This window comes from Scyliorhinus torazame, chromosome 3 (genome assembly GCF_047496885.1).
Source record: "Scyliorhinus torazame isolate Kashiwa2021f chromosome 3, sScyTor2.1, whole genome shotgun sequence".
NCBI lineage: Eukaryota > Metazoa > Chordata > Chondrichthyes > Carcharhiniformes > Scyliorhinidae > Scyliorhinus > Scyliorhinus torazame.
This window is the reverse complement of record NC_092709.1, coordinates 338,222,898-338,238,519: the sequence shown is the minus strand read 5'-3', so window position 1 is coordinate 338,238,519 and position 15,622 is coordinate 338,222,898. Positions and strand designations below refer to the sequence as shown.

At 47.6% G+C, this 15,622-nt stretch overlaps 1 protein-coding gene across 2 annotated transcripts in view; it reads left to right on the top strand.

Annotated features, from left to right (window-relative positions):
- Window positions 1-994: 994 nt before the first annotated feature.
- Window positions 995-15,622, top strand: part of LOC140409305 (RING finger protein 145-like) — a 31,940-nt gene continuing 17,312 nt past the window's right edge. The window contains exons 1-4 of one of the 2 annotated variants that reach the window (XM_072497696.1): window positions 995-2,639; window positions 8,567-8,675; window positions 10,893-10,984; window positions 13,414-13,649. In XM_072497696.1, the coding sequence (XP_072353797.1) occupies window positions 2,471-2,639; window positions 8,567-8,675; window positions 10,893-10,984; window positions 13,414-13,649 (606 nt within the window). In that variant the 5' untranslated portion in view covers window positions 995-2,470. Of the gene's footprint in view, window positions 2,640-8,566; window positions 8,676-10,892; window positions 10,985-13,413; window positions 13,650-15,622 lie in introns of those variants that run through there. The other variant, XM_072497697.1, reaches the window with a different exon arrangement.

The following is a 15,622-nucleotide window of genomic DNA, read 5'->3' as shown; positions in this document are numbered from 1 at the left end:
GTCAGTGTATATCTCTCAATCTTTCTGTGTATATCTCTCAATCTCTCTCTGTGTATATCTCTCAATCTCTCTGTCAGTGTATATCTCTCAATCTTTCTCTGTGTATATCTCTCAATCTCTCTCTGTGTATATCTCTCAATCTCTCTGTCAGTGTATATCTCTCAATCTCTCTCTCAGTGTATATCTCTCAATCTCTCTGTCAGAGTATATCTCTCAATCTCTCTCAGTGTATATCTCTCAATCTCTCTGTGTATATCACTCAATCTCTCTGTCAGTGTATATCTCTCAATCACTCTGTCAGTGTATATCTCTCAATCTCTCTGTCAGAGTATATCTCTCAATCTCTCTCTGTGTATATCACTCAATCTCTCTCTCAGAGTATTTGTCTCAATCTCTCTGTCAGTGCATATCTCTCAATCTCTCTCTGTGTATATCACTCAATCTCTCTCTCAGAGTATTTGTCTCAATCTCTCTGTCAGTGCATATCTCTCAATCTCTCTCTCTGTGTATATCTCTCAATCTCTCTCAGTGTATATCTCTCAATCTCTCTCTGTGTATATCACTCAATCTCTCTGTCAGTGTATATCTCTCAATCTCTCTGTCAGAGTATATCTCTCAATCTCTCTCTGTGTATATCACTCAATCTCTCTGTCAGTGTATATCTCTCAATCAGAGTATATCTCTCAATCTCTCCTATCACTCAATCTCTCTCTCAGAGTATTTGTCTCAATCTCTCAGTCAGTGTATATTTTTCAGCTCTCGGCCCCGCTCCTTGTTCGAGGCCCCGCCCCCCGGAAATGTCACCCTTCCTGGTTGAAAGACGCTGGAATGCTGTGACGGACGGACTCGGCCAATCAGCAGCGCCCTGGCGGGAAGGGGCGGGGCCAGCCGGGTACTTCCTGGACGGGGTAAAGGTTCAGCGAAGAAGGAGGAAGTGGCTGAATTTGGAGTTTGAGTGTCAGGTGTGTGTAGAAAGTGAGAGGGAGGAGGAGGAGGAGGAGGACAGGACAGGACAGGACAGGACAGGGCAGGGCGATTAGAGAGAGACAGAGAGACGCAAGTGCATTTCGGGAGCGAGACGAGGAACTTACTGAAACAGGACAAGACGCCACCGACCACAGAGATAGGAAGGAAAGGAACACTGATTCAAAAGAGAGACTGGGCAGTGAGCGTGGGATATATACAGGGCACAGCTGGACAGTGAGTGTGGGGCATATACAGGGCAGACTGGGCAGTGTGTGGGGTATTTACAGGGCAGGACTGGGCAGTGTGTGGGGTATATATACAAGGCAGGACTGGGCAGTGTGTGGGGTATATACAAGGCAGGACTGGGCAGTGTGTGGGGTATATACAAGGCAGGACTGGGTAGTGTGTGGGGGTATATACAAGGCAGGACTTGGCAGTGTGTGGGGTATATACAAGGCAGGACTGGGCAGTGTGTGGGGTATATACACAAGGCAGGACTGGGCAGTGTGTGGGGTATATACACAAGGCAGGACTGGGCAGTGTGTGGGGTTTATACAAGGCAGGACTGGGCAGTGTGTGGGGTATATACAAGGCAGGACTGGGTAGTGTGTGGGGGTATATACAAGGCAGGACTTGGCAGTGTGTGGGGTATATACAAGGCAGGACTGGGCAGTGTGTGGGGTATATACAAGGCAGGACTGGGCAGTGTGTGGGGTATATACAAGGCAGGACTGGGCAGTGTGTGGGGTATATACAAGGCAGGACTGGGTAGTGTGTGGTGGTATATACAAGGCAGGACTTGGCAGTGTGTGGGGTATATACAAGGCAGGACTGGGCAGTGTGTGGGGTATATACACAAGGCAGGACTGGGCAGTGTGTGGGGTATATACACAAGGCAGGACTGGGCAGTGTGTGGGGTTTATACAAGGCAGGACTGGACAGTGTGTGGGGCATATTCAGGGCAGGACTGGGCAGTGTGTGGGGTATATACTAGGCAGTGAGTGTGGGCGTGTATACAGGAGAACACTAGACTACAGGGGGGTATATACAGGGCAGGACTGGGCATTGAGTGTGAGTTATATATAGGGCAGGACTGGTCAGTGACTGTTGGGTGTATATATAGGGCAGGATTGGCAGTGACTGGGGTATATGGACAGGATTGGCAGTGACTGGGGGGTATATATAGGGCAGGATTTGCAGTGACTGGGGTATATATAGGGCAGGATTGGCAGTGTGTGGGGGGTATATGTAGGGCAGGATTGGCAGTGAGTGGGGTATATATAGGGCAGGATTGGCAGTGTGTGGGTTATATATATATATAGGACATGACTGGGCAATGAGTGTAGGGTATATATAGAGCAGGAGTGGACAGTGAGTGCATGTTACCTACTGGTGTGTGCAGCACTGGGGATTGGAGGCTTCCTGTGCACCCTGGACTGCCCAGCCTGACTGTCACCCATGTCGTCCCAGTGATAAAGTAACAGGTTGTGATAAATCAGCCAGAATGCCATTTGCAGAAACGGTGGCCAATGTGGCTCTCCGGGTCCCCAGTGTCATGGTGCTTGACCTGCTGTATAAGTGGGATGTCAGTCACTTTGTTGAACAGATCCGAGCTAGGAATGAGGAAATGCTCATCAAGTACAAGTACGTCTTGTGGAATGCGTACTATCTGGGTAAGCAACATTTCTTCTGTCATGCAAAGGATACATACTTACATCCGGGTTAGGTGCAGGAGTGGGCTACTCGGCCCCCCGAGCCTGCTCTGCCATTCAATAAGATCATGGCTGATCGAATTGTAACCTCTTAACTCCACATTCCTGTCTATCCCAGATAACCTTTCACCCTTTGTTAATCAAATCTATCTACATCTGCCTTAAAAATATTCAAAGACTCTGCTTCTACTGCCTTTTGAGGAAGAGAGTGCCAAAGATGCACAAACCCCTGAGCAAAAACAAAATTCTCTTATTTTTAAATAGTGGCCCCAGCTCTAGATTCTCACACAAGAGGAAATCGTTAAAAAAATGGTTTACAAAAGTACGAGGGAAGGAATTAAATACTGTTGCCGTCACCAGAGAATTAGTTTTATGCAAACAAATGGGATTAAAGGTTGAACAGTGCCCTGGACCTGAAGGTTTGCACACCAGGACCTTCAAGGCAGGAGCTACGGCGATTGTAGATACATGGGTGGTCATTTTTCAAAAACCTATGGATTTTGGAACTGTGCCAAAGGATTGGAAAACTGCCAATGTGGTACCCTTGTTCAAAAAGAGAAGGAGGAAAAATGCAGGAACCCTACAGGCCAGTTAGTCTAACTTCGGATATTGGAAAAATATTATTATTACGGAGAGAATAGCAGTGCATTTGGAAAGTCACAATCGGATCCAGCATAGTCAGCATGGTTTCATTGAAGGGGCATGCCATGACAAATTTCCTTGAGTTCTTGGAGGGTGTATCAGCCAGAGTCGATAAAACGAAAACCAATCGATGTTGCATATTTTGATTTTCAAAAGGCATTTGATAGGGTGCCGCGCAAAAGACCACTATGCAAGATCGGAGTTCATGGTGTTGAAGGTAATGTTCTGGCATGGAAAGAGGATTGGCGAACTAACGGGGAGCAGTGAGTAGCGATAAGGCGGTCTTTCTCAGGTTGTACATAGAATCGTACAGCACAGAAAATGTCCACCGGGTCTGCACTTACGTCATCTACCCCTAATATGATGCTAATCCACTTACCAGCATTTGTCCTATATCCTTGAAGGTGACGTTGCTTCAAGTGCTCAACCAAGTGTTTTTTTCATGGTTGAGGTTTCCAGCCTCCACTACCTCCCCAGGCCGTGCATTCCAGATTCTCACCACCCTCTGAGTGAAATTCTTTTTTCCTCAAATCCCCTCAAAATCTCCTGCCCCTCACCCTAACACTATGCCTCGTTGTGAGTTGACCCCCTAACCAAGGGGAACAGTTGCTTAGCCCAGTGGTGTGCACTGTTGCTTCACAGCACCAGGGACCTGGGTTTGATTCCCGTCTCGGATCACTGTCTGTGCGGAGTCTGCACGTTCTCCCCGTGTTGCCTGGGTTTCCTCCGGATGCTCCAGTTTCCTCCCACAAGTCCCGAAAGACGTGCTTGGTAGGTGAATTGGACATTCTGAATTCTCCCTCAGTGTACCTGAACAGGTGCCTGAATATGGCGACTAGTGGATTTTCACAGTAACCTCATTGCAGTGTTAATGTAAGCCTACTTGTGACACTAATAAAGATTAAAAAGCCTAGGCCGGTGCAGTGGTTAGCAGTGCTGCCTGTGGCACTGAGGACGCGGGTTCAATCCCAGCCCTGGGTCACTGTCTGTGTGGAGATGGCACATGTCCCTGAGTCTGTGTGGGTTTCACGCCCACAACCCAAAGATATACAGGTTAGGTGGATTGGCCACGCTAAATTCCCCTTATAGAGTTTCAGAGGAGATGGGGGTAACGGAGAGGAGATGAGGGTAACTGCCACTCAGTTCAAGGGCAATTAAGGATGGGCAACATTTCCAGTGATGCCCACATCCCATGAAAGAATTTTTTGAAAAAAAAAAACTTCCCGTCTCCATATTTCAGAAAGGACATGGAAAGCCTTGGAGGAAGTGCAAATGATGCTACCCTAAATGACAGACTGAACTTCTCTGGGAAAGCAAAGGCTGAGCTACGAGGATCGTTCAAATTCCGACTCAATCTGGGACCTGGACTGGGCGGTTTGCCTTATGAGGCAAGGTTGGGTGGGCTAGGCTAGGCTTGTATCCGCTGTGACAGGCAACCTGATTGAAATATACAAGATCCTGAGGGGACTTGGGGAGGATGCTTCAGAAGAGCATGAGAAATAGGAACAGGAGGATGCCATTCACCCCTTCGAGCCTGCTCCACCATTTAATAAGATCACGGCTGATTTAACACGCACTAAATCCACTTTCCTGCCTTATCTCCATAACTCTTAATTCCCCAGTGAGTAAAAACCTATCGATCTCCGCCTTGAAAATGTTCAAGGACTCGGACCACACAGCTTCCTGGGGAAAAAACATTCACCACTCTTGGAGAGAAATTGTTCCTCAAATCCATCTTAAATGAGCTCCTCCTTATTCTGCAACTATGTCCTCTGGTATTACCCTCTCTCACGAGTCCTCCTCCTATTTACCCTGTCTAACCCCCTTGCATCATATCACCTCTCATTCTTCTGAACACCAAGAAGTACGGACTCAAACCGTTTAATCTTTCCTTGTACAGCACTCCCTCCACACTTGGGATCATCCTAGTAAACCTCGTCCGTACTGCCACCAGCGATAATATATTTTCTTTAATAAGGGGACCAAAACTGTACTTAGTGTGACCTCACTAGTACCTTGTACAGTTGCAGCAACACCGCTTTACTTTCATACTCCAACTCCCTTGAAATAAAAGTCAGTCTTATTTTTGTCTTCCCTGTTACATTCTGCACCTGTGTGCTAGCTTTCTGTGATTCGTGAACAAGGACCAGAGATTTGGTGGAATGGCATCAAGGCTGAGGGACGACTTTTACAGAGAGATTAGAGAAACTGACTCTGCTATCCTTGGAGCAGAGGAGGGGGAGATTTTTCAAAAAATGTATTTGTTCACGGAATGGGTGTTGCGCATCCTTAATTGCCCTTGAGAAAGTAAGTGGTGGTGAGCTGCCTTCTTGAATGGCTGCAATCCACGTGGTCTAGATGCACCCATCGTGTTGTTAGAGGATGAATTTGACCCAGCGACAGTGAAGGAACGATGGACGTCACTCGCTGGGCCCATCCCTAATTGCCCTTGAACTGAGTGCATTTTGGAAGGCATTTTAAGAGTCAACTACATTAAGGACAGAAGATAATCTTTATTAGTGTCACAAGTCGGCTTACATTAACACTGCAGAAGTTACTGTGAAAATTACATCCCTAAAGCATATTAGTGAACCAAATGGGTTTTTATGACAATCGACAATTGTTTCATGGTCATCATTCGACTTTTAATTCCAGTTTAAAAAAATAAAAAATAAAATAAATGAAATTTCACCACCTGTCGTGGTTAGATTTGAACCCCAGAGCATGACCCTGGGTCTTTGGATTACTCTTCCAGTGGCGACACCATTGCCTCCCCATGGAGGGGAGCTTCCTAGTGGTGGTGTTCCCATATATCTGCTGCTCTTGGTCTTCTAGGTGGCAGAGGTCGAGGGTTTGGAAGGTGCTGTCAAAGGAGCCTTGAGTTCCTGCAGTGCATCTTGTAGACGGTATACACTGAACCAGTGATCATCAGTGATGGAGGGAGTGAATGTTTGTGGGTGGGGTGCCAATCAAGCGATCTGCTTTGTCCTGGATGGTGTCTGGCTCCTCGAGTGTTGTTGGAGCTGCACTCACCCAGGCAAGTGGAGTATTCCATTACACTCCTGACTTGTGTCTTGTAGGTGCTGGGCAGGCTCGAGGGAGTCAGGCAATGAGTTACTCACTGCAAAGTTGCCAGTCTTTGACCTGCTCCTGCAGCCACAGTATTGACATGGGAGATTTAATCAAGGTCTTCATGATGCAGTAAATAGAAGAGAGAATGTTTCCAGTGTCCAGAAAGGTCAGTAACCTGAGGGCACAGGATTAGAACTGTAGCTAGAGGAGACTTTTTTTAAATGCAGTGAGTTATGATCTAAATGCACTACCTGAAAAAAAAAATGTTAATAGATCCAGTGGCACCTTTGCAAAAGATATCAGTTAAGTAAAACAACAACATTTTGCATTTATATAGCACCTTTAACATAATGAAATGTCCCTCGGCGCTGCACAGGAGCATTATAAAACAAAATATGACACGGAGTCACATACGGTATTCGGGCAGATGATCTGAAGCTTAGTCAGAAAGGTGGGTTTTAAGGTGTGTCTTAATGAAATGAAAATCGCTTATTGTCACAAGTAGGCTTCAAATTAAGTTACTGTGAAAAGCCCCCAGTCGCCACATTCCGGCGCCTGTTCGGGGAGGCTGGTACGGGAATTGAACCGTGCTGCTGGCCTGCCTTGGTCTGCTTTCAAAGCCAGCGATTTAGCCCTGTGGCTCAACCAGCCCCTGCCTAACGGTCGAGAGTCACCCCTTGCTCCCCTTGATGGCCGTTGGCCAGCGCCTCCTCCTCACCTCACCTTAAGAGAGGGAAGCGAGGGGGAGGTGGGGAGGTGTAGGGAGGGAATTCCAGAGCTTGGAGACGACACACCTGAAGCATGGCCAACAACAGGGGAGCTAGAGACCAGGATTAGAGGACCTGGGTACAGGGGCTGGAGTAGATTGCAGAGATGGGGAGGGGGTGAGCTTTGAAAACAAGGATGGGAATTGTAAAATCACAACGTTGCTTGACCGAGAGCCAGTGTGGGTCAGCGGACACACCGGTGATATGGGGAGGGGATTTGCTGCAAGTTAAGATGCAGGCAGCAAAGGTTTGGATAACACAAAGTTTACCAGTGGTAGAAGAATAATCTTTATTAGTGTCACAAGTAGGCTTACATTAACACTGCAATGAAGTTACTGTGTGAATATGGGAGACCCAGGTGGAAATACGTGGCAATAGTTGAACCTTGAGGTAGTGAAGGCATAAATGACGGTTTCATCAGCAGATAAGTTGAAACGGGTGAAGTTTGATGATGGTATTGGCGGGCAAATAGGTCGTCTTAATGAAGGTATGGATATGAGGTCAGAATATAGTGTGTAAATACTTGCCCATGGAAGTTTTGTAGGGCTATGGGGAAAGAGCAGGAGAGTGAGACTAATTGGATAGATCTCTGAAAGAGCTAGTATAGTTATGATGGGCAGAGTGACCACTCCCTGTGCTCCGAATTTCGATAATACTTACAAGTTTCGATTTACTACTTATAGTTGAACACATTTTGAAGCAGACTATTCACATTGGGAGAAATAAAGATTTGTATTTCTATACCACCTTTCACCACCTCAGCACGTTTCAAATTGCTTCACAGTCAGCTCCGTATGTCTTGACCTGGACCACTTGCAGGAGATGCAGAAACCAATTTGCCAACATCAAACTCTCACAAACAGCCATGCGATAAAGGACAGAGAGTCCGTTTTCGTGAAGCTGGTTCAGGGATAAATATTGACCATGACAGACTCGGATGCGAGTGAAAATCCGGAGGTTTGGGGAACTGAAGGCTCTTGATGCGGCGAATGGCTGGGGAGCAGGCGGTGATGGGCCTTCTCTTAAAAGGAGGAGTGAGGGCTGGGAGCAGTCATTACAATGAGGACTGATTGGCTGCGGGGTGTTGCTAAGGCACCGAGGGAAAATCAGGTGATTATTTGAGATACAGGGCCAGGGGGAAGAGCTTGCACAGTGGGACAACTTTTGGACTGCTCTATTCGAGAGCAGGCCGAAGCAAAATGGTGGGGTGGTTGCCACCTCCCCATGCTGAAATTTCGAGCAACTGCAGAGACTCTTAACTTTGTGCCTCCGTATATGGAGCAGTGACTCTAGCAACTGGGCCGTCAAACAGATTTTTTTTTTTACACTCTTAATGTATTTTTAAATTGAAGGCAGCAAATCAATTCCGCCATTTTTGCTGAGCGTTGCCGCACTTCTGGTTTGCAGGTCACCTTCTGGGTCTGTTGGTGCTGTTGCTGCCCCTCCAGTATTTGGTGAAGCTGTACCTGTATTCGCTCACTGCCTCGCTGCTCTACATGGGACACCAAACCTGCAGGTGAGTGTTGGATGAGTTTGGTAAAAGCCAAGCGAATGGGCCTTGTCGATCAGGCATTCCAACTCCTCGCCTCTTGTTTCAGTGGAGGAATTTGGTGCCCCTTAACGCTTAATCTCAGCAGGTGGGAGGCAGGGGGAATTCTGGTGCATGGGGGGGGGGGGTTTAAAGGTGGAATCACCATCCAGAGAGTTGAGCCCGAGGGCAGTTTTTTCCGGTGAGCATTTGGCATTGGCACGATTCTTTTGTCATGGTTTTGAGAGCATTTAAAGGTGGACTTTGTGGTTTGTTTTTGCAGATTCACTTCTCAAATCAAACCCCCAAAATGGGGAGATCAATGTAGTGCCGTCCCCCATCAAAATTGTATAATATCTGCAGTACTGAGGCTGCCCATTTATCCACCTCGATCAGCACCGCATCGTCCACCACTGGCACACAGTGGCAGCCCTGTGCGCCATCTACAAGATGCACTGCAGCAACTCACCAAGGCTCCTTCGACATCAACTTCCAAAACTGCAACCTCTGCCACCTAGAAGGGCAAGGGCAGCAGGCGCATGGGAACATCACCACCGGCAAGTCACACATCATCTTGACTTGTGCGTTCCTTCACTGTCGCTGGGTCAAAACCCTGAATGAGGAGTAAATGCTGGCCGAGCCTGTGATATGCACATCCTGTGAAAGAATGAAGAAAGTCTGGTCTCTGCTTTTTAAGATAAATTTAGAGTACCCAATTCTTTTTTTTTTTCCCCAATGAAGGGGTAATTAACGTGGCCGATCCACCTACCATGGACACTTTGGGTTGCAGGGGGTGAGACCCATGTAGACACGGGGAGAATGTGCAAACTCCATTTGGACAGTGACCCGGGGCCGGGATCGAACCCAGGTCCTTGGCACTGTGTGAGGCAGCAGTGCTAACCACTGCTCCACCGTGCCGCCCTTGGCCTGTGCTTCAGAACAGCCTCCTCCCATAGAATCAGGCACTGGTTACAGCTCATCTCCCATCCGCAAATCATTTTATACACTTTATAATGTGGAGTTCACCACCAAAAGAGTGGTTGAGATGAATAGTATCAACACATTTAAGGGGAAGCTGGGTAAATGCATGAGTGAGTTGCACACTAAGAGGAAGGATGCATGAACATTAAAACACAACATAGACCAGTTGGACCTAATGGCCTCTTTTTGTTTTGTATTCGTTACAATAAATTACTTGGAAGTTTGGCACAAAGCAACTTGCAAAAGTAGTATTTTGGGAATTGGTTTGATTTTGTTTGATTTGGTCTTGGGATTTGGGGGCATTGTTGGCTACGCCATCGTTTATTGCCCATCAACTAGCTTCCCTTGGGGAGGTGATGGTGGTGAGCTGCCTTCTGGAACCGCTGCAGTCACTTGAGGTGTAGGTACACCCACCGTGCTGTTAGGGAGGGAGTACCAGGAATTTTGACCCAGCGACAGTGAAGGTACAGCCGATATATTTCCCAGGCAGGATGGTGAGCGGTTTGGAGGGGAGCTTCCAGCTGGTGGTGTTCACATGTGTCTGCTGCCCTTGTCCTTCTGGATGGTGGCGGTTGTGGGTTTAAGGCTGTGGAAGGAGCCTTGGTGAGTTGCTGCAACGCACCTTGCAGATGTTGCACACTGCTGCCACTGTGTCAGTGGTGGAGGGAGTAGATGTTTAAGGTGATGGATGGGGTGCCAATCAAGTGGACTGCTTTCTGCTGTCCCGAATGAATCTGAAATTACAACATGGAGGAGGCCATTTGGCCCATCGGGTCTGCACCAGCTTTCTGAATGGGTCGTTCCTTGATGCCATTCTCCCCGCAACCCTGCACATTCTTCGTTTTCAGAAAACCATCTGATTCCCTTTTGAATGCTTTGATCGAACCTGCCTCCACCACACACCCAGGCAGCACTTCTATACCCTAACCACTCCTTTTACCAATTATTCTAGATCTGTGCCTGCTCGTCCACAATCCTTTCGTGAGTGGGAACAGTTTCTCCCTGTCGACTCTGTCTGGATCCTCATGATTTTGAACACCTCCGTCAAATCTCCTCACCGCCTTCCTTTCTCCAAGAAATACAGTCCCAATTTCTCCAAGCCGAACCTGAATGGGTGGGGTTTGTGAGTTTTTGTCGCCGCACTCATTCAGGAGAGTGGGATGTCTTGTGGATTCCTGGGTTGAAGCGGTTGACGAATCCTCTGCTGCTTTGTTCTCTTCACAGGAGCTATGTCCTTGGAGAACTTGAATCTGGCTATGATGGGGTTGTGTATCTGGACCTCATGGCAATGCAGCGCTTCCTCGGAGCGCTAACAGGTAGGGAAAGAGTTATTGTGCCCTTGCTAAACGGGGAGGCTGTCTATCATTGGTGTGTCTGAATTATGGCTCTGCAAAGGTGCCTAAAAATTCTCCAGCATAGAAAGAGGCCATTTGGCCCATCATGCCGGAGCTGGCTCTTTCCAAGAACTTTCCAATTAGGCCCACTCCCCATGCTGTAGGGTGTGACAGCCAGATTTCTAGTGTTGACCTCTGATTGGATCAGACCCTCGGGATATTCACCTTGTCCGGTTTTTTTTCTTTTGGTTTTTTTTTTTTCTTCTTCTCCCCTCCTCAAAGTGATTTGTTTTGATGTTTGCCACTGTTTTCCAAATGTTGTTTTTCATTAATCTAGCAGGAGGTTTTAGTGCCAGTAAACAGAACCTGGCCTTGGAATCCTTCCAAAATCTCCACACTCCTTCAGTTCTGGCCTCGTAGACAACCCTGATTTTAATTGTTTCAGTTTTGGTGGGGGTGCTTTCAGTTTCTTGGGCCCCGCGTTCTAGAATTCCCTCCCTAAACCCCTCGACACCTCCTCCTTCAAGACACGCCTTAAAACCTGGCTCATTGACCAAGCATTTGATTCCTGCCCTAGTACCTCCTTTTGGTCATTCAGAACTTGGGTCTTGCTGAAAAAGGACAAATGTTGTCGAAGCTTTTCTTCTTGCACTCATCAGGTCAGAACTCATGAGGGAACAACAATTTGCACTTCATGAGAAGAGAGTGCTGATTCTTTGGCAAGTGGGCTCTGATTGGTAGAGGTGTTGCCATGGAGACTGCACCAGTTAACTGTCCGGTACCTGTCGGTGCAAAACTTCGACCAACATGTCTCTTTCCTGCAATATTTAGTTTCTCCTGATGTGGCTCAGTGACAAATTTCTGTTTGATAATGATCCAGTCAAATGATTTGTGATGTTTTACTCCACTGAAGGGACTATATAAATGGAGATCATTAGTGTAGAAGTCTTTCCAACATTGCTTTCCTGCACACTTGAATTAGGTGTAAGCTCAGGCAGCTGTTGGGAGGGAGGTGCGGACTTCAGATAGCCTGTTCTTTTTTGAGCTGCCACTGCCAATTTTCAGAGGCCCCCAAAGCCAGATCTCTCTCTCTCTCAGCTTATCGTGAGGTAACCAACCCCCGGATGAACAGTGAGCCAGTTCACCAGTAGGTTGTCCCTTGAAAATATTAACCCCTGCAGACCCCTCCTCTCTCTGCCTGACAGATGGCTAATGCTCCAAGGGACTTCATGGTTTGTGGTTCAAGCTGCCAACCAGGCCTATTAGAAGTGCAATTGGACCTGCGCTTAAGTAAGCCTAGTGGTTATTACTAGATTACAGCACTCAGTGGGGTTCATCGTGGCTTAGTGCGATAGCGTACATGTTTAACTCACACAGAAAAGCTTTTTTAAAAAAATAACACTTTCAACCGAGCAGCTGAGCACCTGGCAGGAACGTTCCCAATGCTTAATGTGACCAAAGCCAAATTTGCAGTGAAACTTTGCTGAGGAGTTTTGATTTTAACAGTTAGTTTGACATCTTTCCCATCTCCATCCTCTTTGCTTTGACCAGCCATACTCAAAATCATCTCTCTCTCCCCCCCCCCCCCCCCCCCCCTTCACTGCTCGAGACAATAAATGTCCTGGCCGCTTCCTGTGACGTTAATCTTCAGCTTTGGTTCAGCATTTGCAGCATGAGGTCTCCTAAGTGATACTGAACAATCACAGTTTTAATCCCTCTTTCCCTTAAAGTTGAATTGAGGCAGAAGGTGATTTTAAAAAAAAAAAAAAAAAAAATGTTTTAAACTAGAGCAACTTGCATTAATGTGGCGCCTTCAGTGTCCTAAAGCTCTTGACAAGAACAAGATTTGACATTGAGGGGCGCGAGTGGAGATTCGGTCAGGGAGGTAGATTTTAAGGAATATCTTGAAGGAGGAGAGTGGGGCAGAGAGGTTTAGACCGAGAATTCCAGAGCTTAGAGCCTCGGAAAGCGAAGGCCCGGATGCCAGTGGTAGAATAACTGAGTGGGTGATGTGGGAAAGGTCAGAGGGCCTGTGGGACTGGAGGAGGTTCAATATTTAGATGGGCGAGGCTGCAGGGAGATTTTGTGAGTTCATAGAATCATAGAATTTACAGTGCAGAAGGAGGCCATTTGGCCCATCGAGTTTGCACCAGCTCTTGGAATGAGCACCCTACCCAAGGTCAACACCTCCTCGCTATCCCCATAACCCAGTAACCCCACCCAACACTAAGGGCAATTTTGAACACTATGTGCAATTTAGCTTGGCCAATCCAGCTAACTTGCACATCTTTGGACTGTGGGAGGAAACCGGAGCACCCGGAGGAGTTGTGAGGAAGCAGTTTGTGAGGAAGGAGTTTTGGAGGCGTTGGGTGTGAGACCCTCCTCTGACAATGTTTTTTATGTACCTGCAGGTCAGCTCCTGGTCTCGTCCCTCTGTTCTTTCTTCATGAAACCCAAACCGTTCTGGTTGTTCTCAGCCCACTTGCTCCCCTTGCTAGCCAGGCTCTGCCTGGTCCCCCTCACCATGCTGCTGGTCCTCAACAAGATAACCATCGTCTTCACCAGCCTCGAGGTGATCTACTTCCTGCTGTGCAACATGTTTGTACCTTACAACCTGGCTAGATCTGCCTACCGAGAGATTGTGCAGGTAGGGTTGCTCCAAACCTTGGGGTTGCTTGAATCAGTTAATGGGTTACTTTGGTGGTGGGACGGACTCCACAGTGAGATGGCATAACCTTGGAGCTAGGCCATTCAGATTTGATGCCAAGAAGCATTAACAAATCTAGGTAGGGGCAAAATCATGACCAAGGTTTTCTGGCCGTTCCCGGTGGGGAAACCCCCGCCGTGGGTTCCCCGGGGCGAGGGTGTGCACGATGGGAAAACCTGTTGACAGCGGTGGGACCACCCATAGTCTAACTAATCTGCGGAAGTTTTTGAAGCAGTGAGGGCAATGCTGTTTGTTGATGTGTTGAACGTGGACATCCGAAATGCATTTCATACAGTACCACACAACAGGCCTTTGAGAAAGGTTTCAGTCCATGGAATAAAGAGAAGTACAAACATGCTAACAAAATTGGCTGAATGATGGAAAATAAAGAGTAGTGGGTATTGGAGGTTTTCCGTACTGGAGGGAGGTGTGTCATGCAGGAAACCTCCCCGGTCTGACGACGGTAATTTGGGGCTTTCACCACCGTGGCCCGGGTTTGATTCCCAGTCAGGTAACGAAGATTCATATCTGGGGTAGGTGGAGTTGAGGCCACAATCCGATCAGCCATGATCTCACTGAATGACGGAGCAATCGAGGGACTGAATGACCTACTCCTCCTCATGCGCATGTTTGGAAGTAGGTGTGTGTTAGTGGAGTTCCGCAAAGGTCAATGTTGGGATCCTCAATTTTCCTGATATATATTAAGGACCAAGATTCTGCCATACATGGCACAATTTCAAAGTTTGTGGCTGAGCCACGCTTTTGGAAGCATTGTGACCTGTGAGGAGGATGGTGCAGGACTTCCAAAGGACGCAAACTATTTGGTGGAGTGGACGGTCAGTTGTCAGTGATGTTAGCGCATGGGTTTATTGCCTCCTCTGAACACTGTTCCTCTGAAGCGCGCTCAGTGCCAGCCCGGTGTGTCGGTCTGCATTACACGAGTCTCTGGAGAGGAGCAGGGGCTTCACCCCCACCACCTCCTGATAGGGAGAATAGAGTGCCACCGACCAATGTTCCCTCTGCTGTGCGTGGCCCTTTTGGTGCACTCTGCGGTCCATTTAAGATTTTTAAAGAGGCCGCTGTTTGTTGCCCGCGTAGCGCATTCCAGATTGCCACAAAGCTTATGGGAGCGTTGCTACAAACTGATGCCCAGATGTGAGGCAGCAGCGAGGTGACATCCGACATTGTAATCTTTTATTGTCACAAGTAGGCTTACATTAACACTGCAATTAAGTTACTGTGAAAAGTCCCTAGTCGCCACATTCCGGCGCCTGTTCGAGTACACTGGGAGAAAATGCAGACTCCACACAGACAGTGACCCAAGCCGGAATCGTACCTGGGACCCTGGAGCTGTGAAGCAACAGTGCTAACCACTGGGCTATCGTGCCGCCACCCAGATCTCTCTGCTGATCAATACTCCTAACGGTTCTGCCATTTACTGTATATTTCCCATCTGTATTAGACCTTTGAAAATGCATTACCTCACATTTGTCTGGATTAAACACCATCTGCCATCTCTCCACCCAAGTCTCCAACCGATCTATATCCTGTAGTATCCTTTGATGGTCCTCATCGCTATCTACAATTCTACCAATCTTTGTGTTGCCCGCAAACTTAGTGATCAAACCAGTTGCATTTTATTCAAAATCACTTTTCTCTCTCTCTCTCTCTCTCTCTCTCTCTCTCTCTCTCTCTCTCTCTCTCATATATATCACAAACAGCAAGGGTCCCAGCACTGATCGCTGAGGAACACCACTAGCCACAGCCCTCCATTCAGAAAAGCACCCTTCCACTGCTACTCTCTGTCTCTGTGACCGAGCCAGTTCTGTATCCATCTTGCCAGCTCACCCCTGAACACATTTTCTTGGTTACCGTTCAGGAAAGGAGGTGGCGGTCAGGCCGTGTGTTGGGCC